Source organism: Eptesicus fuscus, chromosome 20, assembly GCF_027574615.1.
Source record: "Eptesicus fuscus isolate TK198812 chromosome 20, DD_ASM_mEF_20220401, whole genome shotgun sequence".
Taxonomy (NCBI): Eukaryota; Metazoa; Chordata; class Mammalia; order Chiroptera; family Vespertilionidae; genus Eptesicus; species Eptesicus fuscus.
The window spans coordinates 28,028,355-28,053,207 of NC_072492.1; the positions used below are offsets into that span (position 1 = coordinate 28,028,355).

The following is a 24,853-nucleotide window of genomic DNA, read 5'->3' on the forward strand; positions in this document are numbered from 1 at the left end:
GTATGGAGTGATCGCTGTGTTCACAGCAACAAAATATCCCAAATATCTCCCACTGTAGGGTTAGACAGACTTTGTGTTCTCACTTGCTACAGTTGAGAAACCATGTGTGTCTACCAATCAGACCATACTGGTTTTTGGAGAAATTCCAGTTATACAAACCCATGACTCAATTCCTTGCCACTTTTACTGACGATAGTTTCTAATTGTTTTGTCCTGAAGAGGAAATGGTCCCTTAATGAGTCATCTGGACATTACCAAGGTAAGAAATGATACAAGTCTGTTTCCATTTGACTTCATTCATTCAGCCAAAATTTATTACAAAGTACCAAGCAAAAGGCATAGATCCTTTCCTAAATCCACAAGGTTGGCAGTTTCAGGGATTTTTGTTTATTTTATTTCACTTCATTAATTCAACAAGATTTATTAACTGCTTACTATATGAAACAGACTCCGTGCTAGGCAAACATAATATGAAGATAAATGAGATATAGGCTCATCCCTCAAAAAGCTCAAAGTCTGGTGTAAAACAGACGTGGAAACATAAATATAATGCAATAGGAAAAGTGCTAAAATAGAGGTACTTACAAAGTGGCAGGAGAAGTCACAGAAAAAAGATGGGCTATGTCAAGGAGGGGACATTCAGGGTAAGATGCGCAGAGGAGAGGACATATGAACTGAGTTTTGAAGAATATAAGGATTTTGCCATGGAGAAAAATGAGAAGAGGACATTCTAAGAAGAAAGAAAAATATGTACAAAGGTCCATATTTAGAAGAAGCAAAGCTGAAATGAGATTGATAACATTAAAATTTAGAGAAGATAAGTAACTTACCCAAGTGGAGTATGTTACATATAGCTGGTATATATAATTCAATTTTAATAAGTTAAATGCTTGTTTGATGTTACTGCATTGTACCATTTATATGTTGATGACTCCTAAATTTATTTCTTCAGACCTGACCTTCTTGAACTTCAGACTCATGGACCCAACTATCTACTTGGATGTCTCTACTTAAAGTCAAGTAGGCATCTTGACATATCCAAAACATAATAATTGATTCCACACTCCCCCATTCCTCATCCTCTCAAAAAGGTTACTATTCCCTTATTCTTTCTTAGCTCAGTAAATGGCATGCCATCTACCCAGGGTTTCAAGCCAATAACCTAGGAGTGATATTTTGCTCTCTTTACCCCATCTCTACATGAAATGCATTAGGTGCATTTAGCTCTACCTCCAAAATATATCTCAAATCTACCCATTTAACTTCATCAGCAGAGATACCACCCTAAACCAAAGCACCATCACAATTTCTACTTTGATTGGCCTCCTTGTTTCCATTCTTACCCTTTCTATGGTCCATTCTCCAAATAGCCAGAGTAATCTTTTATAAAAATATTTGCTCATTCATTCATCAAATATTTATTGAGAGAACACTGGAGATGGGGACACAGCAGCGAAGGATGTTAGATCCCTGTGCTTATGGTCTTTCATTCTAGAAGGGGGAGAGGTAATGCACAAGTAAATAATTTTGTACAGTACATACGCAATGAAAAAAATTAAATTCAATAAGCTAAATCTCTTGCTACCTGAGTTTTACTGAGTTGCTCTCTCAGCAAAACATTTTGACAGTTTCCCAGCCTGTTTAGATTAAAATCCAAATTCCTTACTCTGACTGTGTTATAAGATTCTATGAGATCTGGTTTCTATTTGTCCCTCCAACCTTATCAGAGCCACACTTCCTCACTGCGACTTTTCTCCAGTCGCCCTGGCCTTCGTTCCATATCCTCCGTGTTCCAGCCTTTCCCTTCTGCACACCTGTGTTTGCTCCATCCGGAATGCTGTTTCCCAGACCTGGGAAAGGCTGCCTGCTCTTCACTCACATATCACTCCATCATTACGAACCTGAATAGTATGCCTAAAAGTAGCTCCCCTTCCCTTCCTCTACCAGTGACACTGCTTTATTTGTTTCAATAGCACTTCGCACTTTCGGAAATTATCTTCCTTATTTGTTAACAATATCTTCTGTTCCCACTAAAACGTTGATCCTCCTTAAGTGAGAAACTTGAAGTGGTTCACCCAAGTACCCCTAAAAGTCTAGATCAGTGTTCTGCAGAAGAGGCTCTTGATAAATATATTTTGAAAGAACAAATGAATAACGGTGGACTCTAGGGCACACAGCGTTATGGGACGAAAACGAACTAGTCGCTCGCTCCGGCCAGGCTCCGCCCCCCCAGAGCCACGCCCACCCACGGTCTAGCCCAAGGCCTTCTGGGAGAGGGCCTCTGCGCAGGCGCGGCGGAACCGCAGAGCTTTCTGGGTAAAGATGGATGCGCACGATCTCTTTCGCCGGCTCGGTGCCGGGGCCAAGTTCGATGTGAGGCGCTTCTCGGCGGACGCAGCCCGGTTCCAGGTACGGTGCCAGGAGGACAGAAGCCGGAGGCGCTGAGAAGGAGCAGGAGCCCGGGAGTGAACTGGCAGCGGGGGAAGCCTGCACTCGGAGGTCCCGTGGCCAGGCTGTGGGGCCTTTCCCCGTCCTGTGGCGTCCCGTTTACCTAGTCCGGACCCGCTTTCCAAGTTAACTCTTTCCTCATTCTTTTTGTAGATTTAGTTGGGCTTGGCCGTAGATCAAGTTGGGTGGCTCCTCCCACCCCCATCCTAAAACAGGAACAACTCCCAAGCGGAGAGAACAGATTCTTTCTTTATAAACCTCTCGGGTTTGGCTTGGCATGCATCTACACTGAGTGGCCAGATTATGATGATCTCTGAACGCATAATCTGGCCACTCAGTGTACTGCTCTTGAGTACCTCATTCATTTGATATCAAAGATACTATAAACCGTGCACCTGCTCAGTTTTCCCCTTTGCACTGGCTGATAGAAAGCTCAGGGCAAATGGGTGGTTGATCTCCAGCAAAAGTCTAGAATACTTTTGGTACCCGTTTGAGATACAAATACACTGAGTGGCCAGATTATTATGCGTTCAGAGATCATAATAATCTGGCCACTCAGTGTAACTTCAGTGGACACGGTTCTTTTTAATCCCGCACTCCTGTAGCTTGTTATTTAACCAAATGAGAAGGTTTAGAAACGGGAGGTCTTATATAGGAAAGTAGTGAGTGATAAATTGGGAGTAGTTGGGGCCCAGTTGTGGAAAATCTTGATATTGGGACTAGGGACATTTGTGTGAGTGTGCGACACGTGTGTTTCTTATTTCTCTGACTGGCGGTATAGTGTAGTTATTAAGAGTTTGAAATCTGGAGCCATATTGTTTGGGTCCAAATCAAGTTAACCTAATGCCTCGATTTCCTCATTTGTAATGTTGCTATTTACCTCATAGGGTTGTTGAAGAATGTAATGTAATATATATAAACATGTTTAGAAATCTGCCTAACAGCATACAAGTATTATGCTGATAAGCATATGTGTTTGTCGCTATTGGTTATTATTACTGTTATAAAGTCAGAAAAGGTACAATCTTGGATTTCATTTGCCCAAACACATTTATCAGTGCAACAGATATTTGGTGAAAGTGTAAAAAAGATGGCGAGTCATTGGACCCATCCCCTTACTGCTAATACTGTTTGGGTGAAAGGAATGCCATTCTGTGGAGTTCACTTTAAATATTTTGTGTTTAGGTAGGAAAAAGGAAATATGACTTTGATTCTTCAGAGGTGCTGCGGGGACTGGACTTTTTTGGAAACAAGAAGTCTGTCCCAGGTGAATGTGGAGAATCCAGAACGAATCAGGAGCTCCAAAATGAAGCGAAGAAAGAAGAGAGCCTAATTGAAAGGAAGAGGGAGCAGAACAAGAAAAAGAGGAAGAGAATGACTTCAGGTTAGTCCTTGATTTCTGTCTTTTCTCTTTAATTTTTTCCAATTGTGAAAATAGTATAAGCTTATGGTACAAGTCAAGTAATATGCAGTCATTTATCAGTTGATGGCATTCAGGTCTTTCCAGGTATTTATTACAAATATTGCTACACTAAAGATTTAAATGCAGCTTTTATTGTAAACGTGTTTTCCATATACAGTAGTCCCCCTTATCTGTGGTTTTTCTTTCTGCTGTTTCAGTTACCTGCAGTCAACCACAGTCCGAATATATTAAGTGGAAAAATTCAGACATCCACTGGGGGCCTAGGAACATTTCCCCTGTGGATAAGTGGGGGAGGGGGACTTGTATATTTGGTCTATCTTTGGCTCTGTCCTAATTCATTGATTTATATTTCTGTATTCATACACCAGTACCGGCTTATTTTAATTATTATGGCCTTATAACACTTTACAAAATTTGGTTGAGTGGTGTGGCACACCATGTTTATTGATTAGGCAACTGAATATTTTCCCCCTAAAGTGTTCCATCAGTGCAAACCCAATTAAAATTTCAGTAGTCTTTGTTGGTAGAAATTGACAAAGAACTTTATTTTTTAAGTTAAACATGCATCTCCCATATGACCCACCTGTTTCACTCCTAGAATTTACCCATGAGAAAGGACAACCTTTGCCCTCACAAATAACTACACTGTACCGCCAATCAGAGAAATACAGATGCTCATAGTGACTTTATTTGTAATAACTGGAAATTATCAAAATGCTGTTCGATAGGGGAAAGATATCCATATGATAAAATGCTACCTATAAATAAAAATTTAAAAACTATTGATACATGCTCTAACATGGATCTCAAAATAACAATCTTGAGTGAAAGAAGCCAGATTAAATTTAGTACATACTACCTGATTTCATTTATATAAAATTCCAAGCAAAGCAAACTAGTTTACCGTTTACAGAAAGCAAAGGGGTGGTTGCCTAAGGATGGAGCAATGCATTACAAGGCGCCACAAGGAAGTTCGGGGAGGTGATGTAAATAACCTTGAATATGGATGTTTTAACACGTGTGTACATATGTCAAAACTCCTCAAATTGTGTACTTTAAATTTATTGTATGTCTATTTTACCTCAGTGAAGTTGAAAAAAATTAAAAAGAAATTCCAAAAGTAATCCTTGCTCATTGCTTTTCTTAGAATTTTTAGGTTATTTTACATATTTATTTTCCCATATAAACTTTAAAGTTAGCCAGTCCAGTTACCAAAACAGTGCTGTCATTACTTTTCATTAAACTAATGTTATTTATAGATTTAGTGAGAATTGCTATCTTTATTATATTGAATAGTCCATAAGTACTGTGTTGCGCTCATTGCTATTATAAGTGAATTATTTTCTTTCATCCTATTTCTTTTCTATCTAGTTGGTGTTTGGATATAAAAAAGCTGGCTGCCTCATTGAAACCTCTTTGTTTAAGTAGTTTCCCAACTAATCTCTTGTTTTCAAGTGTAGCGTCATCTACATATTACACAGCTGAAGTAACTAACAAAAGGAAGAGAATGAGCTTCAGAGCTCTGGTTTTATCAATATAGAACCTGCCTCTCCTTTCCAGTTACTATACTTTCTTTTATCTAGTTGCAACAAGCACTGTCTTTTGTTTGTGTGAAGGTATGGCCTGTTTGCTACACTCTAGAATGTCGCACTTAAAATCTTTTAATTTATTAAAAATTATTTTAGAAATTACTTCAGAAGAAGAAGGTCCTACCATACAGTGGATATCATCTGTGGAAGCAAAAATTGAAGATAAAAAGGTTAAAAAAGAAAATAAACTAACTTCAGGAAAGTTGGAGCATATCAGAAAAGAAAAGGTTAGAAAAATGTCTTAGCCCCAATTTCTTACTTAATGACTTTTTTTACTGTCCTTGGGTTACTCTGTTGGTAAAAGTGAGTATGGTTTTGTTAAGATAGAAGATTAATTAGTTTGAGTTTTACTTTAATGAAAAATTAAAGCAAAGTGTTTTATATTCTACTAAAACTTATCCTAGACTGTTGCTTTATAACATCTGACAGTATTTTTTACCGTATCCATAGTGACTCCTTGACTGTATTTTTCAGATAAACTTCTTGCGGAATAAACACAAAATTCACATCCAAGGAACAGATCTTCCTGACCCAATCGCTACATTTCAGCAACTTGAACTAGAATATAAAATCAATTCTCGACTGCTTCAGAACATTCTAGATTCAGGTTTCCAGACACCTACACCAATCCAAATGCAAGCCATTCCAGTTATGCTGCATGTGAGTGTGAAGGTCTAGAATGCCTCTGACATTCCAGTGTTTGCTTATTCTCTTTTCTCTGTCTTTGAAATCTTCCTTTCTACCTTATTCCTCCCCCTGTTGAAATCTGTACCTTGCTTTTAAGGTCCATCTCCAATGCCTGTGCTTTTGAAAACTTGTCTTGATCACTACAGCTAGATGAGATCTTTTTCATTTACCATTGCTCCCCCATTACCCAAGTCTCCATGGTACTTAGTGTGTTCTTTTTCTTGCAACATTTGTCTTATACTTCACACTACTGTGTTTTTGCACTAATTATATTTATCTTTTCCTTTTACTATAGTGTAAACACTCTGAGAGACTATGTTCTGTCTATTCATCCATGATTTAGTTTATAATTTCCAGGAACTATTTCAGAAATACAGAATTTTTGTACTAACCTGACTGTTTTTTCCTCAATACTTTTTTATTATTGAAGTATACTTTATATACAATAAAATACATAGTTAAGTGTACAGTTTAGTGAGTTTCAATGATGCATACCCTATGTAACCATCACCCCAATGAAGAGATGTAACATTTTTATCACCCCAGAAAATTCTCTTGTGCCCTTTCCATTCTGTCCTCACTCCACCCCTGCCCGGAGGTAACCACTGTACTGATTGCTATTGCCATATATTAGATTTGCTTCTTCTAGCATGTCATATAAGTGGAATCATTCATTATTTCATTTCTGGTTTCTCTCACTTTGCATACTGTTTTTGAGACTCATCCATGTTACATATATCAGTAGTTTGATACTGAGTATAGTCTGTTGTATGAATGTATCACAATTTGCATATCCACCTATTGATAGATGTATGGGTTAACCTAGATTTTTGGAAATTAAGTTTTTCTAAGGTTTCTTTTGGTAGTGATGATAGCTACCTTTTTCCCCTACAAAACCAAGATGGCCTTCATTTCTGGTAGTTATAGGAGACCATACTGGTCCTTTTCATTTTCTTTGAGAACTGAAATGAAAATACCTTTGAATTATGTTGTTGATTCATAGTAACTGCTTTTAATTTTCATTTAACATTATTTCTGTCATGATTTTAGCTTAAAGCTTTAAAAATCACAGTGACTTACTAAAGATTGTCACCTGTTAATTGCTCTGTCACTCAGGTTATGGCCACTTTTTCTTTTCTTTTTTTTTGGCCACTTTTTCTTTCAGCCATTTTGTTACTTGTTAAAACCTTCCCTAGGGATTGAGGAGTACGGATATCAGCACAAAATGTTGGTTTTGTAATTTTGCATTGATAAAGAGTTTAGTGGGAAAGAACAATTGAACTAATGGAAATAATTGAGGTTGAAAATTATCTTTGGATTTTAGTTATCCACATTCTTTACCCAGTTCAAATGGATGTCAGTGGCAGTGCTCAGAAACTCCATTGTGATGGTAGTGGCAGGGGTGGATAATGTTAGAATAGCAAATATAAGAGAAGTTAGAAGAGTGATGAGAACATGAATGATTGGATTTATCACATATATTTTTATTATTTGTATGGCTGAGAGCATTATTTGATCACTGGTTAACTTAATATACTCTGTTTTTAGGGTCGAGAACTTCTGGCTTCTGCTCCTACTGGTTCTGGAAAGACTTTGGCTTTTAGCATTCCCATTTTAATGCACCTGAAACAACCCACAAATAAAGGCTTCAGAGCCCTGATTATATCACCAACACGAGAACTTGCCAGCCAGGTATGACCTCTCGCTTCTGAAGAGGATGTGTTTTGGTATTTGGTTCAGTCATCTTTCTTATTTGGGGGTAATAGAAAGGTCTCAAAAGAGTAAGGCCTGTGTCTTTAGTCAGGTCAGCTATTCTGTACAGAGCCCATTTCTATGTCTTATTGCATATGGGGAAATATTTTCTAAAACAGGATATTAACATTTGTACTTCATTGGTGAATGCTCTAAGATCCTTGAAGTTGATAGGCTACTATAATATACAGTCACTCTAAACTTTATTTTTCTCACCTAGAAAAATGAAAACTCATCTAAGTTTTTGAGAAAGTAAAACTATACAATCATATGCTCCACCCTCCATGTGCTTAATGTGAAATACTTGCCAAGTATGAAATAGTTTTATAATAGTACTATATTCTAAAAACAGTAAGTAACAGATTGGATGAGTTCCGTTTTTTTCTGTTGAAAATAGTTTATTAGACCTGAAGAAACTACTGAATCTTACTAGGCATTGAAGTTCCAAACTGCTGAGATTTCAGGTTAATCTACACATTATTACAGGTTAAATTTCAGATATTTATGGAGTTGTAAAGGATTTATTTTTTTAATAATGTAAATTAGATTATACATCTCATTCAAGTATTTTAGAAGATGATGTTTTTATCATTTTTTGTTTTAGACTCACCGAGAGTTAGTAAAGATTTCTGAGGGAATGGGATTCAGAATACACATGATCCACAAAGCAGCAATTGCAGCCAAGAAATTTGGATCAAAATCATCTAAGAAGTTTGGTAAGGGATTCGTGCTTGAGTTGTAGAGCATGAAGGGGATTTAGAAATTACAGATATCCTAATTGACACCTAAGAGCTCTTAAAGTACAGTCATGCATATAATTTGATTTTTAGAGAAGCTAAAAGAGATCTCCCTGCTCCCATCCAGTAGTTATATAAATATATACTAGTGGTTCTCAACCAAAGGCATTTTGCCCTCCACCCCCACCTCACCCTTCAGGGATGTTTGGCAATATCTGGAGACATTTTAAATTGTCACACCTGGGACAGGGTGCTACTAATCTGTAGTGGCCACAAGCTAGGGATGCTATTAAACATCCTACAATGTACAAGACGGCCCCCTACAACAAAAGAGTTTTCTGGTCCAAAATGTCAACGTGCTGAGGTTGAGAAATCCTCCTCTATACTAAATGCATGGAAATACTCTTGTCGACAAGAATAGCTTACATCCCTACCCTTATATCAGTCAGAGAATCTGCTTTTTACCTATCTTGTATCTTGAGCTGAGTAAAATTTCATTTAAAGAAGGATTTTCCTGGCCTGGCTAGTATGGCTCAGTTTATTGGGGCATCATCCCCTACACCAAAAGGTCTTGGATTCCATTCCCTGTCAGGGCACATACCCAAGTTGCAGATACGATACCTGGTCAGGGTGCATAAGGGAGACAACTGATTGATGTTTCTCTCTTACGTTGATCTTTCTCTCCCTTTCTCTCTCATCAATAAAAACATACGCTTGGGTAGGATTAAAAAAATAATGATAGAAAAGGATTTTCCTTGAAAAAAATGTTTGAAAATCAAGCTGTTGGATTATAGTGTTTGCAAATAAAATATAATAATACAGAAGGGATATACTAGTTTGTGCTAGGATGGATAAAAAAAATATGTATGTTACTTACTGACAGGGAAGAACGTTTGAGATGGTGTAGTGAGTATGACCACTGCCTCCTCTCCCCACTTCAGGTTATTAACTGAAAATTCAGAAGCCTTAATTTTCTAGTTCAAGAGGGATGAAACTTGTCTTTGCAATTTGTACCATTTGTTTTTCCTGCAGATATTCTTGTAACTACTCCAAATCGACTAATCTATTTATTAAAACGAGATCCTCCAGGAATAGACTTAACAAGGTACAGATGATATTTTAATGTCTTTTATATGTGCTTTTCTTTTAGTTGATTATATTTTGTCCTCAATTGCTTGTATTGTTGCCCTGTGGAGCTTACTACCTACCAGCTTTCAGTAAATGTTGGTGCTGAGAATAATGGTGTTCATTAAACTCACAGGAAAATAACTATCTGGTCTGGAAGAAAGTCACAGATTCTGATAAGCAGTTAGCACAGAATTCCCCTAGATTTTCAGCAGTGGTGATGGAGTTTATAAGGTTTATGTGGATCTCTGTTTTTTTTGCTAATGGAACTTCATATCTTTGAGGCTAATGGCATAGTTACATTAATTTATGTTTATCTTACTTTACCTTTCCCTGCTTATTTTTCTTGTACCTTTTTGTGATAATGATATGTGGGTCTGAGAAGCAGCATTATGGTTTGACTTCTTCATGTGTCCCCACAATTTAGTGAAATGTCTTGGATCTTCTAGTTTAATACCCACAAGTTGTTTTGTTATTTCTTAGTGTTGAATGGTTGGTAGTAGACGAATCAGATAAACTATTTGAAGATGGCAAAACTGGGTTCAGAGACCAGCTGGCTTCTATTTTCCTGGCCTGCACATCCCACAAGGTCAAAAGAGCTATGTTCAGTGCAACTTTTGCATATGATGTTGAGCAGTGGTGCAAACTCAACCTGGACAATGTCATTACTGTGTCCATTGGAGCAAGGTAATTGTTCTGCATTATCCCAGTTTGTTTGTGTTTTTTTTGGGGGGGGGGGGGTGTTTGTTTGTTTGTTTCATTTACTTGGAATTTTGGGTGGAGGGAAGCAAAAATTGGCACTTGCAAACTATAAGGTATGTTTTCTTCTCAGGAATTCTGCAGTAGAGACTGTAGAGCAAGAACTTCTCTTTGTTGGATCTGAAACGGGAAAACTTCTAGCCATGAGAGAACTTATTAAAAAGGTATATTTCCAAATAAACTTTTTTATAAAGTTCACTAAGCCTTATATTATTAGTGGGAGGCTGAGCACTATTCCTATATCATATTTACTAATCCAGTGGTAAATTGTCAAGCACTTTGGGCTAGCTCTTCTAAGGAGGAGAGGTTCCACTGTTCAAATATAGTAAGCTTTCTATTCCCAGCTCAGGGTAAGCTAGGAAAAGACCTACCTGATGCCCTGAAAGCCTTTTTCCACATCTGCATATGTGTCTGCTCCCTGCATCTCTTGACCTCTTGTCCCCCTCCCCCTGTCCTTTCCCCCTCCCACCCCCCTTCAGTCCCTCTGCTGCTTTCTTATTGAACTGGGGCATTGTAGAATGAGTAGGACAATTTTCTGTTTGTATCCCTTCAGTATACACTGAGTGGCCAGATTATTATGATCTCTGAATGCATAATAATCTGGCCACTCAGTGTATATCCTACCTAATAAAATAGTAATATGCAAATTGACCACACCTTTGCTATGCCCAAGCCACGCCCACCGTTCAAAGCAACGCCTACCAGCCAATCAGGGCAAATATGCAAATTACCCAACAAAGATGGCAGTTAATTTGCATACGCTGAGAGAGGGAGGAGTGAAGACTGAAGACAACTTAGAAGGAAGAGGGAAGAAAAGTGGAAAGCAAGGTGGCTGCCAGAGGGAAAGCCCGGGCGGGGTGGAACGGGGCGGAGCGGGGCGGGCGGCAGTGGCGAGGGGGTGCAGGCGCGGTGGCTGCAAAGGCGGCGGCAGCGGCCACACATGCGGCCGCAACAGCCGCTTGCAGGATTTTCCTGCAAATGGGCTACTAGTCCTCTTATATAATAAAAGGATAATATGCAAATTGTCCCCTCGACTAGGAGTTCGACCAGCACGCAGGCCGGCCAACTGCCCATGTCCCCTCCCCTTGGCCAGGCTGGCTGGACCCCACCCATGCACGAATTCATGCACCAGGCCTCTAAAATATATATACACTGAGTGGCCAGATTATTATCCGTTCAGAGATCATAATAATCTGGCCACTCAGTGTATATTGAATAGAAGCGATAGTTAAAAGACTACATACTGAAGGGTTGGGGGGAGGCTATTGAAATATAAATCCTAAGCTCTGCCCCTAGAATTTAGTCTTCTTTAGGAGTTAAAGTAAAGACACTTGTGTAAGATAGTTTGTGATAAAGTGCCATAAAAGGCTATAGAGTGCTTTTCTTAACCATTCATATAGTTATAATGGGGCCATAAGGGTGGATTGAATTGGTTAGGGGAAAATGCTACTAATCTGGGCCTTGAAGGATTTGTGGGATTAAAAAGTGAAGTATTAGTGGCAGGAGGAGCAGTTGTTGTAAAGTTTCAGAGGTGAAGTTGAACACATTGAATGTGTTTGGAGACAATGAAGAAGTTACCTAAGGAGAACATTTATAGTGGAATTAAAGACAGTCAGTTTGGACAGGAGAGTTAGGGTCAAGTTAAGAGAAACCACTGAACATTATTGAAGAGTGTGGCCACATAATTTTTAAGGAAAATTAAACAGTGGTATTTAAGATGGATGATAATGAAAAGAGATTGAAAGTAAAGAAACCAATTAGCATAGTACCTAAAATATTCCAAATTAAATGTACCTTTAAAAATAACAATATAATGTTACTAAAAATGCAATCATATTTAAATTTGATGAAATGAATTCTGTATAATATTTCATATTTTCATAATTTTTTACTGTAAGACATTGGAAAAATTAAAATATATTTTCTTTTAAAATCTAAAAAAAAAGAAAGAAACCAATTAGCAGGCTATTAAGTTAGGCTGGTTAGACATAAGGAGGAAATAAATGAAGGAGATAGCCTTAGTGGAGGGTTAACAGTAGTTGGAGGATGAACAGGAAAGGTGTTTGCAAGTACCTGGTGACGACAGGAGTGGTTAAGAATATTGACTCTGGGGGGAGGGTAGGGAAGGGTGGGGATAAAGGGAGAGATCAACCAAAGGACTTGTGTGCAGACATATGAGCCCAACCAGTGGTTAAGGACAACAGGGGGGTGGGGGCATGTGTGGGGAGGAGGGTGGGATGGAAATGGGGGGACGAGGACAAATATGTGATACCTTAATCAATAAAGAAATTAAAAAAAATAAAAATAAAAACCTATGAATGGTAAAAAAAAAAAAGAAAAAAAAAAAGAATATTGACTCTGGAGCCAGACTACCTGGGTTGAAATCCTAGCTTTAGGCAAATTAACCTCCGTTCCACAGTTTCCTCATCTGTAAAATGGGGGTAATAATATCTACCTCTTACAGTTGTTTCAGTATTAATGAGTTAATACACATATAGTACTTATAATAGTGGTTGGCAAATAACAAATGCTACGTCTAGTTTTAAAAATATTCTTAAGGGTATCATTTAGCAATAGGAAATACGAGGTTTTCACAGATACATAGGATTATACATGAGCTTTAGATTTGTGAACGTTCTGAAATTATATGTTAGATTTTGTGTAAATGTGTGGTTGCCTATTAGAAAGTTTCATTGCTTTCATTAGATTCTGAAAGGTGTATGAACTAAAATAAAAAGATTAAGCCCTAATATAGACAGTTGAAAATATACAAAGTTGATTTAGAGAGAGGCAGGGTATGATATAAATGTAAAAATCATTTGCTTAGAGCTGGTAGTTTATAACTGAGACTTTAATAAGATAAATATTATATTGAGAGAACTGAGAACCAAGAACTAAGCTTTGGGGGAATACCCACAGTTAGGATAGATAATGAATTAAAAACACAGTCATTGCCCTGGCTGGTTTGGCTCAGTGGATAGAGCGTCGGTCTGCGGACTGAGGGGTCCCGGGTTTGGTTCCGGTCAGGGGCATGTACCTTGGTTGCGGACACATCCCCGGTGGAGGGTGTGCGGGAGGCGGCTGATCGATGTTTCTCTCTTCGATGTTTCTGGCTCTCTCTCCCTCTCCCTTCCTCTCTGTGGGAAATCAATAAAATATATTTTTTTAAAAAACACAGTCATTACATTTTAAATGGAATCAAAAAAGTTCGGAGGCACAGAGGCTGAGAGATTATTATTTCAAGCAATGGGAATCCATTGCTGTAGAAAGGTAAAGAGGATTAATTAGACAAGATCATTGGAATTTTCAAGATGGAGAGTACAGTTCAAGTTGGTGGAAAGAACCCATTTTAGAGAAGGGATGATGAGGAAGGTAGGCAGATTAGACCACGTCCTAGAAATTTGGCAATGAAAGTACACTAAATTGAATTGGATTCTTTTATGAACTAAAATCGCATAAAATACTGTGATTATATTCTTAATTATGGGTTATGTGTACTGATTATTGCATTTCTTTCTAGGGTTTCAATCCACCTGTTCTTGTTTTTGTTCAGTCCATTGAAAGGGCTAAAGAACTTTTTCATGAGCTCATATATGAAGGTATTAATGTGGATGTTATTCATGCAGACAGAACACAGGAACAGGTAAAGTCATATGTATACTCTCAAAATGATAACTAAATTTTAAAAATGTTTTCCATTCCTAGAGTGGTACTAAGACATTTACTGTATATTCTATTAACCAGAGAGATAACACAGTCCAAAGCTTCCGAGCAGGAAAAATCTGGGTCCTTATTTGTACAGCCTTGCTAGCCAGAGGGATTGATTTTAAAGGTGTGAACTTGGTGATCAACTATGACTTTCCAACAAGCTCAGTGGAATATATCCATAGGATAGGTGAGTTGTCTCCTGCCTCCACACTCATCCATTTTAGCACCGGTGCTATTCCCTACAAACATGATCAGTTTTTTAGTGCTGTGAAAAATCCACTTTTATATGTGAATCTTGAGGGTCTCTTTTCCCCAAAAAAGTGTTTATTAATGATCTGGTTTTTCTTAGGTCGAACTGGAAGAGCAGGGCATAAAGGAAAAGCTGTTACATTTTTCACTGAAGATGATAAACCATTATTAAGAAGGTAAATTAGGAAAAATAACTTTGTGTTAAATTGGCAACGTTGATTCATTATTCTTATATGTATACACAGTTAACAGATAATTACAAAATATCTTTGTCCAAAATTCTGCTATAGTAGTCAACTAAATTTTAGCAACGAGAAAAGGAAAAATGAACAAAAGGCCTTATTTTTGCCTTTTGATTATTTGTTAATAATAACAAATATTCCAAAATTCTAATAACTCAGAATTCTCCCAATAGCCACCAGTTGAAACAATGTAATATTATGGTTTTTGAATGAGTAATAGTTTAAAATTAACCCGAGTCTCTTTATCCCCATCAAGATTCTTACGATAGTGCATCCTTCCATTATTCTTAGGGACAGATGGAGTTTTATATTTAGTCCCAGGAGCACACTCCGATATTATTCAATTGTAGCCTCTTGAGGTCTGGGTAACATCTGATAGATATAATTTTATTTATATATATTTGCTGTTGTTGTTAATCCTCACTCGAGGATATTTTTCCATTGATTTTTAGGGACAGTAGAAGAGACAGGGAAAGAGAGAGAAACATTGATGTGAGAGAAACACATTGATTGGTTGCCTCCTTCATGAGCCTGACCAGGGCCCAGGCCAGGGAGGAGCCTGCAACTAAGGTACGTGCCCTTGACTGGAATTGAACCCCAGACCATTTGGTCCGAAGGCCAACGCTCTATCCATGATAGATATCATTTTAGAATCATGGGTTTTAATTTAGCCCATCATCATAGATACTAATACAGAAGTTGAGTTTCCTACATTTTGGTTGCCTGCAGAAAATTTAGCCTGATGATAATCAGTTACACATCACATTTCTAACAGTTGAAATTGAGTTGTGGCCCTAGCTGGTTTGGCTCAGTGGATAAAGCATCGGCCTGAGGACTGAAGGGTCCCAGGTTCGATTCCAGTCAGGGGCACGTATCTTGGTTGCAGGCTCCTCCCCGGCCTGGGCCCTGGTTGGAGGCAACCAATTGATGTGTTTCTCTCACATCGATATTTCTCTGTTCCCTCTATCTTCCACTCTCTAAAAAAAAAAAAAAAATTGAGTTGTGGCTGAAAGCAGTTTGCACTTTGAGTTTATCTGTTTTGGCAAAGATTTTGATCTGTGCCTTCTGAGCTGTGGTTCTGTCAGCCTTGGTTTTTCTTTGAGCAGACTTTTTTACATGTGCATATGTAGGGCACTATGTATTCCAACCGCCTAGATTCACCTCAAGTTTCCTCAGCAACTCCAAGCATGTGAATTTGATGACCCCCCCCCCAATATCAGTGTAACTATGCACCTCCATTTTTCATCTGAGAAATGGGGATAATGATAATACTACAAAGGGCTGTTGTGGCCGAAACTGGTTTGGCTCAGTGGATAGAGCGTCGGTCTGCAGACCAGAGGGTCCCAGGTTCGATTCCGGTCAAGGGCATGTACATTGGTTGCGGGCACATCCCCGGTGGGGGGTGTGCAGGAGGCAGCTGGTCGATGTTTCTAGCTCTCTATCCCTCTCCCTTCCTTTCTGTAAAAAATCAATAAAATATATTTTATAAAAAAACAAAGGGCTGTTGTGAAGATTGAGTAAGTTACTATACATGAAAAACTTAAGACAATGCCAAACCCATAGTAAATCTATCATTTAATAGATTTACCTGGTGAGCTTGACTCTGGCTTCAGTCAGTTTCTCATCCAAGGTTGAACTTAGAGGCTTTTTAAGGCTTGATAAAATAAATGTTGAGCAGAAATAGCTGCTGTCTAAAATTATGCATCAATCATTCTGTTAGTAATCCAATGTGATTACATCTGATGGTAATTGATAATACATTAAAATACTGGATTGCTTTCTTGCTTGTGTAGTTTTGTTCCTCTTGTGTTGTACAGAGGGTGCAAGTTCATAAACATCAGTTTGATAAGATACAAATTTATGTTAATGGGTACCTTTTTCAGCGTTGCCAATGTTATACAGCAGGCCGGATGTCCTGTTCCAGAATATATAAAAGGTTTCCAAAAACTACTAAGGTACAGTTTTGAATTTACCAGAGCTTCTCTCTTTCTCTCTGTCTTTGCATATACATTCTTGCTTTCACATTCTTACACATAGTTTTAACAATACTACTACTTTTAGAACATTTTAAGATAAAAATTTTTCTTATAAATTTTTGTGAATACTGTATGTTTTTTAAACCTTGCTAGTTTTCTCATCCTTGAAATTTTAAGTATTCAGATTTTTTAAAAAAATTATTCAATATGAGTGAAATATATTTGGATTTTGTTTTAGTTCATAAAACTGGTAAAAAGCAGTTAATTGGCCAAAGTCACACTCTAATGCTTATTGGCACAGAATATAAGGCTGACATGGGACATATTTTAGCCATAATCACTGCCTTTAAAATTGATTGAATTTACCATCCCTTTGGGTTACCTCTGTAAATGCTATTAGGTAATCTAGTATATAAAGTGGATACAAGTGTGGATAAATCAGTGAGCAGATAAAAAATGAATTTTGTGACAATCAAAATTAGTTTTAGCTTTAACTTTTAAATTAAGTTATACTTCATTTAATTCTTTTCTCTCTTTGTAACTTTCAGCAAACAAAAGAAAAAGATGATTAAGAAGCCATTGCAAAGGGAGAGCATTAGTACAACTCCAAAATACTTCTTAGAAAAGGCTAAGGATAAACGGTAAGTATATGGTGAGAAAATTAATTGGTTGTTTCCATTATATAGTTATAGTAGGCATTACTTTTCCTTAGGATAATATTTTTAGAGGTAGTATTAATAGGTTTACAGTCTGTTATTGATTGTAATAAAAGTAATATATTTTAGGGTGGGGGTATGATTTGGGAGCTTGGATGATTCAGTCTTGAATCTGTTTTTTTCCACTTCTGAAAACATGATTTCAATTTACTATAAATTAGAATTGCACGGCCCACCATCTCCACCCAATTTGCATGAGGACATGCTACTGAGGCCAATAGTTAGGACTCACATTGATGGAGTCTTCCTTGAAGCTCTATATTCTGGGCAGGATTTCATATAATCTTAGACTAATGCTGAAGCACATTGTAAAACTTATAAAAAGTATGACTTTTGGTTAAATCTGTAGTAGTATGGATGCATTGAATGAGTTTTAAGTATAGATTTTTTTTAGCATACATACAGGATTGCTAGGAAGCAGTATATTTTGATAGTAGGCTGATATATTCTGAACAGTACTAGTATTTCCACTATTTATGGAAAATGACACTCCTCAAATTCTACTACTACCCGTTAATATATAATATATATGAAATGTAGGCATTTATGAGTACCTATTTATCCTGCTGGTACTTGATGGTGGTAGTTTATACAAATGACTGTGCAATGAGACTTGTTTCCGAAGTTTGTATGCAGGAAAAAAATAGAGAATAAATTTTAAATAAAATAGAAGTTTAGAGAAGGGAAATTCATTGTGGATTAGTATAGTTCCAGAAAGTTTCAAGGAAGTACAACGATCTTTAAGAATAGGTAAAATTTAGGCATATAGAAGGAACAAGGTGAACAGAGACATGAACACTGGAATACACTTTCCTTCTAAGTGGAACAAAAATCTTACCTGATGTTTTGTATTGACTGTGAGAATAATGTTCAGTTCAAGTATATGGAGAGTACAGTGTGTTCCAAAGTGTCAGTGAGTTTTAAGCTTTAATCTCTTGGGAAGAGTAATCTTCTTGTACTTAGTTTTGTGAGTTCTTAATAGGTTTTTAATTTTACTTTTTGTGGCAGCAGTTTCTGGGTGACATTGGACTGGTAGAGAAGGTCACTCTGCTTGGCCAACCTAATGTTTCTCAGACTTTTTCTTTTTGGCCACCTAATCTCTCACTAGACTTTTTCTTTTAGTGGGCATTAGAACCTTGTTCTTTGGGTGAGGTTAAAGCTAGGATTGCAAATGCAATTTTAGGCACTGAGCAGCAGCTGATGAAAGTTTTTACAACGGTTGAAAATTAACTTAGAGCATAAGATGGTGACTATGATGATTTTAATAAGAAACATGAATATCTTAATTAAATGTTGATTTTTGTCAGTTTGTAGCATTTATACTTTTGAAGTTATTAAAACTTAAAGATGCACTAAGATTTTGAGGACACTCGGTATAAATGTCACTTTAGACACTTAAGATGCTCTTTTCATTTTCTTTACAATAAATTAAAGGCCATACTTTTAAATTATTTTTCTCCAATTAAAGGAGAAAGTTAATTTAGAAAGTTAAACAGAAGTAGTAGAAGTAAGCCAGCTGGGCTGCGTAGGTTCAAGAAACCAGTTACAAAGGCTAAAGAAGGGCCCTTGGTGATTAGGAGAGAGAAAAGCAAAGATATTGTACCTAGTAGGGGAAGAAGAGGGAGAAGAGAAAGGTGCCTGTGTGCTCCTGAGAGGGAGAGCATGCCTAAAGGCCATACTTCTTAACATAGCCCACAAACAAGAACTGATCCGAGTCTAGCTTAGTTTTTCAATGTAGTTGTTCCTTTATTGATGCTATCCACACCTGTAGCCTCAGCTCATACCTCTATGCTGATAATGCTTCCGTCCATATCTTCAGTCCCAGCTTCTCAACCTGAAAATAATACAAACTCTGCCACTTGGGATTGACTGAGGATTAAATGCGCTAATATACATCTGAGAACTTTGCATTACTATACCATGATATGCAAACATTGATTATTTTCTCAAAACTTAGTTCCTTTTCCTGTGTGTTAACATTTAGTTGATAGCATTCACCAAACTCTAAAATCAGACGGTTGGGGTTCATGTCTAATATTTATTACCAGTGTGTGATGATCAGCAAGTTGTCCAACCACTCTACTTAATTTTCCTCATCTATAAAATGAGGATAAGAGAATCTTCTTCATAAATTAGGAAGATTATCCAAGATGATAACATATAAGGCACTTATAACAGTAATAGCACTTAATGTAAACTCTTACTATTAGGTCAGGATCAGAATCTGTCTTTTATACTATACTGGAGGCCTAGTGTACGAGATTTGTGTACTGGTGGGCGGGGGGGGGCGGAAATGGGCCTAAGCCAGCAGTCAGACATCCCTCTTGCAGTCCCCTCGCTCCTTAACCGCCTGCAGCAGATGCAGGAGAGGCTCCCGCCACTGCCGCAGCACACACTGACCACCAGGGGACAGCTCCTGCATGGAGCATCTACCCCCTTGTGGTCAGTGTGTGTCATAGTGACTGGTCATTCCACCGTTTGGTCAGTTTGCATATTATACTTTTATTATATAGGATTGTAGTGTAGTATAGTTTATTGTGACCTTTCTGACTCACTTAGGTGATTGTGGTTTTCTAAAGGGCAGTGACCTAATGCAGCAGTTGCCAACTGGTGGTCTGTGGGCCACTGGTGGTCCGTGAGGTCTGAAAGGTTGGTGACCACTGACCTAATGCATCTTTGTGTTCCCAATGCCTCATATATTTGATTATACAGGTTTCAGTCAATGTTTATTAAACTAGTAGACTTTGGGAAAGTACATATAGCTAGAATTTCTGATTCAGTTTTTCTTACTTGTCACAGGAAAAAGTTCACTGGTCAGAACAGCAAGAAGAAAGTATCTCTTGAAGACAAAAGCTAAAAAAAAATTTTTTTAAAAAGCTGTATCAGAAACATCATTTTATGATCGCAACATGAATGTTGTTTACATGGAATACTTCATCTTAAAATCACCTGTAGTCAACTACAAGAACATGGCTCTGGTGAAAAATGATCATGAACTTTCAGTGCATCATGTCAAACTTTTAAATGATTGTACAATGAAAATCACATTCATTGACATTTCTGTGGTTTGGCTCCAGAAAGATACTTCTTATAGAAGAACAAAAGCTTATACTACAAATGAAATACCCAAATGTGGGGAACTCATAAGGACTTTTGCCTTCAAGTGTGAAGGAAGGTGTGATGTGTGTTGTAGAGAGACATTTGGAACCAAACGTTCAAAGTGAAGTCTTGAGATTGAATGTCCCTGCTCTCTCTCCCCCCACCTCAGTCTGTTTCTGTTTTTGAATGGACATAGAGTTTCTACCAAGAAGAAAGCTACTGCTCTTTATTTTACTATTTCTTGATGGTCTTTTATGGTGTGAACCACAATAAAAAGATGCCTCTTGCCGAAACCGGTTTGGCTCAGTGGATAGAGCGTCAGTCTGTAGACTGAAAGGTCCCAGGTTCGATTCCGGTCAAGGGCATGTACATTGGTTGCAGGCACATCCCCGGTAGGGGGTGTGCAGGAGGCAGCTGGTCGATGTTTCTAGCTCTCTGTCCCTCTCCCTTCCTCTCTGTAAAAAATCAATAAAATATATTAAAAAAAAAAAAAAGATGCCTCTTCTGTGGCTGGTTTTCAAGTTCTCTAGGATTTTAAATTCCTTGGCCTATTAAATGTTCTTATATTTCATTGGTAAGGTAGCTCATACTTTACCTGCTTAACGTTGCAACTACAAAATATGGTCAGCCTATCCCTTTTATTTTAAATTTATTTTTTTAAAGAATTTATTGGAGTGACATTGGTTAATAAAATTATATAGGTTTCAGGTGTATAATTCTATAATATATCATCTCTATATTGTATTGTGTTCACTACCCCGAGTCAGGTTTCCTTCCATCACCATTTATCACCTCTTTACCCTCTCTTACCTTCCCCTACCCTCTTTCCCTCCGGTAATCACCATGTTGTTGTCCAGCTTCTCCCTTTCTTTATTTTTCATCATTTAACCATGCTCTTTCCTATCTCTTTCCATTCAAGATGACTTTGCTCGAAAACTGATAGTTTTGTCCTGATAAGGAAGAATGTTCCTATTACTTGATATACCTCGGCTGCATTCTCTTACATCTTACCTTTCCTGAGACTTCATGGCCCTTCATCCATTTAGTAAGCAGGTCTCAGTCAAAGAAAGAATTATGATTATACAGTGATGGAGACTATTCACCATTAGCAGATTTTTCTCTGTTGATAGATTTGTACAGTGGAATAAAAAATCACCTTCAGTCCTCTCTGGGCTCCGACCCAGTTTGTGGCCACATGGCTAAACACAACAAGAGGGTCGGAATCATGGGTAACTATGGGACCCATTATGGCACCTCCCTTAAGAAAATGGTGAAGAAAATTGAAGTCAACCAGCAGGCCAAGTACACTTGCTCTGGTGGCAAAACCAAGATGAGATGAACTGTGGAATCTGGTACAGATTCCTGCATGAAAACAGTAGCTTGTGGTACGTGGACCTATAACCACTTCTGCTGTCACAGTAAAGTGCCATCAGAAGACCGAAGGAATTCAAAGACCAGTAGAAGCATTTCCTTTATTCTTAGCCTTTTACTCTAGAGTCAGTACAGGTAGGTTCCCAACTGGAATATTTTAGATGGATAAAAATTATTCATCTTCAGAATTTATGTAAATGGAGCTCTATTACTACAAGGTACAAAAAATATAAGTGTGATCTTTGTTCTAACAGGTCGATTCTATATTCTGAAGATAGGTATACTGCTGCACCCATTTGCCAGCTATATGACTTTGAATAAGTTCATTAATTTCTCAGAGCTTCAGTTTTTTCATTTTTGGAATTGGGGGTAATACTAATTATGTCTCAAGATTAGAAGTACCTAACACTGCCAAATGTTGCAAATTCACAACAAATATTCCTTAAACGTATTTGGTTCAGAATGCAAGGCTTGATAACAATCCCTGCCTTCCAGTGTAGTGGTTAGGGATAAAGTAAAGGAACAAATAGTGTGGCATATGCTATGTTAGACATAAGGAATCACAGGGCATCTAGCCCATACTGGAATTGTCATGGAAGGCTGACATCCTGAGCTGAGTCTTGCAGATAAAAGGATCTATAGGCAAAAGAAAACAAAGTATTCAGGCAGATACCACATCTGTGACCCTTGATATACTTTCATTTGACTTCCTCTTCATTATTTTCTGTGTAACCACCCATCCTTAAATAAAAGTAAGTTCCATAAACCTGTAATCACCTTGGTTTGTCAATGGATTAATACTGAATTTAACACCTTTATCAGTTGGAAGTAATCTGCTGCACAAGGAATGAAATTAGTAGGCAATTTATGAAAAAAGAATGCATGATAATTGAATAGTTGGCTCTAGTGAAATGAGCAAGGACTTCTTGAAGTCAAACACCAAGTTTTGAATCCCTGTCCTGCTGCTGTGCATCTGTATGATTTAAGTAAATTACAACTTTTAACCTTGGTTTTCCTATCTGTAAAATGCCAATACTAACTCCTAGGGACAGTGAGGATTTCAAAAAATACAGTGAAGTTCCTGACCAGTGATTTGTGCCCAATAAATGATAACATTACAAATTATGTACCTGTAAAAGCCTTGAGACAAGAGTGAAAGATAATTATAATTAATCCATTACTTGCTAGTAAGCAAAATGCTTGAGGGCTTGAAAAAGTTTACATTTGACTTTACTTACAGTAGTTTGAGTAGGAAAAATCACGGTAAAAATATGGTCAGATATATCAGTAGTTATGGACTGCTTTCCAAACACCAGTTTCTCCACAGGCACACCTTGTTTTATTGTGCTTCGCTTAACTGTCTTCACAGTTGAGGTTTCTTTAAAATATAAATTGAAGGCAACACCCTGCACCAGCGAAAAGAGTACGACTCATTTTATTGCCATACTCTTTATTGCAGTGGTCTGGACCTAACCACTGTATCTGTGAGGCATACCTGGGTAGGGAAAATGGATTACTGGGTGGCACGATGGCAGAACCAAACAAGAGTTATGCACCCTGGAGGCTTTATATGTGGATTGGGGTTTGTTGTTTTACTAAAATAAATTTCAAATACCTTCAGCTTTGGGGGCGGGTATCAAAAGAAAGCTGCCGAGTTCCAGGGAGGAAGTGGAGAGCGCTGGATCCTTCTATTCTTTGTGTGCAAAGAATAACAATGAGAGAACACCCGTGTACCCACTAGTTTAAAAAACAGGACTCAATCTGCTCTTTCCACTGACCAAGATTATGATTTTTCCAACGAGGGACGACGATGCCTTGCAGCTTTGCTGCCAGCTGGGTTCTCCCCAACAGCCTCGTGAGAGAATGAATCAGCTCCCCGGGAGCTGAGCCCGAGACCGCCCCAATCAGTCCCACAACTAGAATTGCACCTGGAGGACCCCCTAGCGCCTCCCGGGTCACGTGAGCAGAGCGCACCACCCCTCTCCCGGCCTCGGGGGTCACGTGGGCCTACGGCCCCGCCCCGTCGCCCGGTCTGCGGCGAGGTAGGGTCTGTCGTTTGCCCCGGAAGTGGCTGTCTTCAGCTGACAGCTGCCCTTAAGGTGGCGGCGGCGGCGGCGGCGGCGAGCGGCGGCGGCGGCGGCGGCGGCGGCGGCGGCGGCGGCGGCGGCGGCGGCGGCGGCGGCGAGCGGCGGCGGAGGCAGGCCCGGAGCAAGATGGCGCTGCGGCCGGGAACTGGAGCTGGCGGCGGCGGGGCCGCGGGGGCCGGCGCGGGGGCCTCCGGGGGAGGCAGGTGAGTGTGAAAAGCTGGGCGTGGACCCGCCCGCAGCCACAGCCTCGGGTCTATGGCGGTTATGGCGGTTTTCGCCCGCTCCGGCCCCTTTTGCTTTGAAACCGGCGACGGGAGCAGGGTCGTCCGGGCTCCTAGGCCGAAGGGGGTGGATGGAGCTTGGGCGCCCGACTCCTGTCTTCCGGGCTCAGGGGCACCTGCTCCTGGGGCCCAGCGGGAAGCGAGCGGGCGCCCCAGTGCGGGGCGGAGAGGTGGAGAAGGTGAGGGTCCGCTCGACGGGGGTGGCATCGGCCTGGGCTGCGTCAAAGAGGAACCCCCACGCCGCCTCGCTCCTCGCCCTGGCTGGCTCGGGCGCCCAGGGACCTCCCTTCCCTGGGCCGGACCAGGGCTGCTGTGGGGAAGGCTCCGGGGAACTGGTCACGACGCCGAACCATTGTTGCCCAGCTGGGTGTGTGGTGCTGTTCTTTCCCCCTTTAGATGGCTCTGGTTTTGTTTCCTTAACACGCGAGACTCGGGAGACCTTTCAGTGAGTCAATAGTCAATAGAGCTCTTGCAGGTGTAATTCTTAAGACTTGATTCCTTATTTTTTAAAATTACTGTTAAACAGTGGTTACGCAGTTATTAGAACAAAGCTTCCAGACTTTCGCTTAGCCCTTAAACAAATTGCCCTCTGTCACATTTCAGC

At 39.1% G+C, this 24,853-nt stretch overlaps 2 protein-coding genes, 1 long non-coding RNA gene and 1 pseudogene across 6 annotated transcripts in view; 3 read left to right on the forward strand and 1 right to left on the reverse strand.

Annotated features, from left to right (window-relative positions):
- Positions 1-1,402: 1,402 nt before the first annotated feature.
- On the reverse strand, positions 1,403-2,339 carry LOC114234413 (uncharacterized). Its single transcript, XR_003620616.2, has 2 exons — positions 1,815-2,339; positions 1,403-1,491 (listed from the first exon to the last, which is right to left on the reverse strand). It is a non-coding gene; the product is annotated as an uncharacterized LOC114234413 (long non-coding RNA).
- Positions 2,283-20,803, forward strand: DDX52 (DExD-box helicase 52). Its single transcript, XM_008149525.3, has 15 exons — positions 2,283-2,409; positions 3,634-3,832; positions 5,557-5,687; positions 5,935-6,120; positions 7,696-7,839; positions 8,504-8,615; positions 9,669-9,741; positions 10,245-10,448; positions 10,594-10,684; positions 14,041-14,163; positions 14,265-14,415; positions 14,578-14,653; positions 16,603-16,674; positions 17,244-17,336; positions 20,211-20,803. Exons 1-15 carry the CDS (start codon positions 2,323-2,325, stop codon positions 20,266-20,268), a joined length of 1,800 nt encoding a protein of 599 aa, XP_008147747.2. The 5' UTR covers positions 2,283-2,322; the 3' UTR covers positions 20,269-20,803.
- Positions 20,804-21,705: 902 nt separating this feature from the next.
- Positions 21,706-21,971, forward strand: LOC129147480 (60S ribosomal protein L37a-like; annotated as a pseudogene).
- Positions 21,972-24,069: 2,098 nt separating this feature from the next.
- The window catches only part of SYNRG (synergin gamma), a 55,563-nt gene continuing 54,779 nt past the window's right edge, over positions 24,070-24,853 (forward strand). For all 4 annotated transcript variants that reach the window (XM_028157560.2, XM_054709825.1, XM_028157561.2 and 1 more), the window contains exon 1: positions 24,070-24,171. In XM_028157560.2, coding sequence (XP_028013361.2) covers positions 24,095-24,171 — 77 coding nt within the window. In that variant the 5' untranslated portion in view covers positions 24,070-24,094. The remainder of the gene's footprint in view (positions 24,172-24,853) is intronic.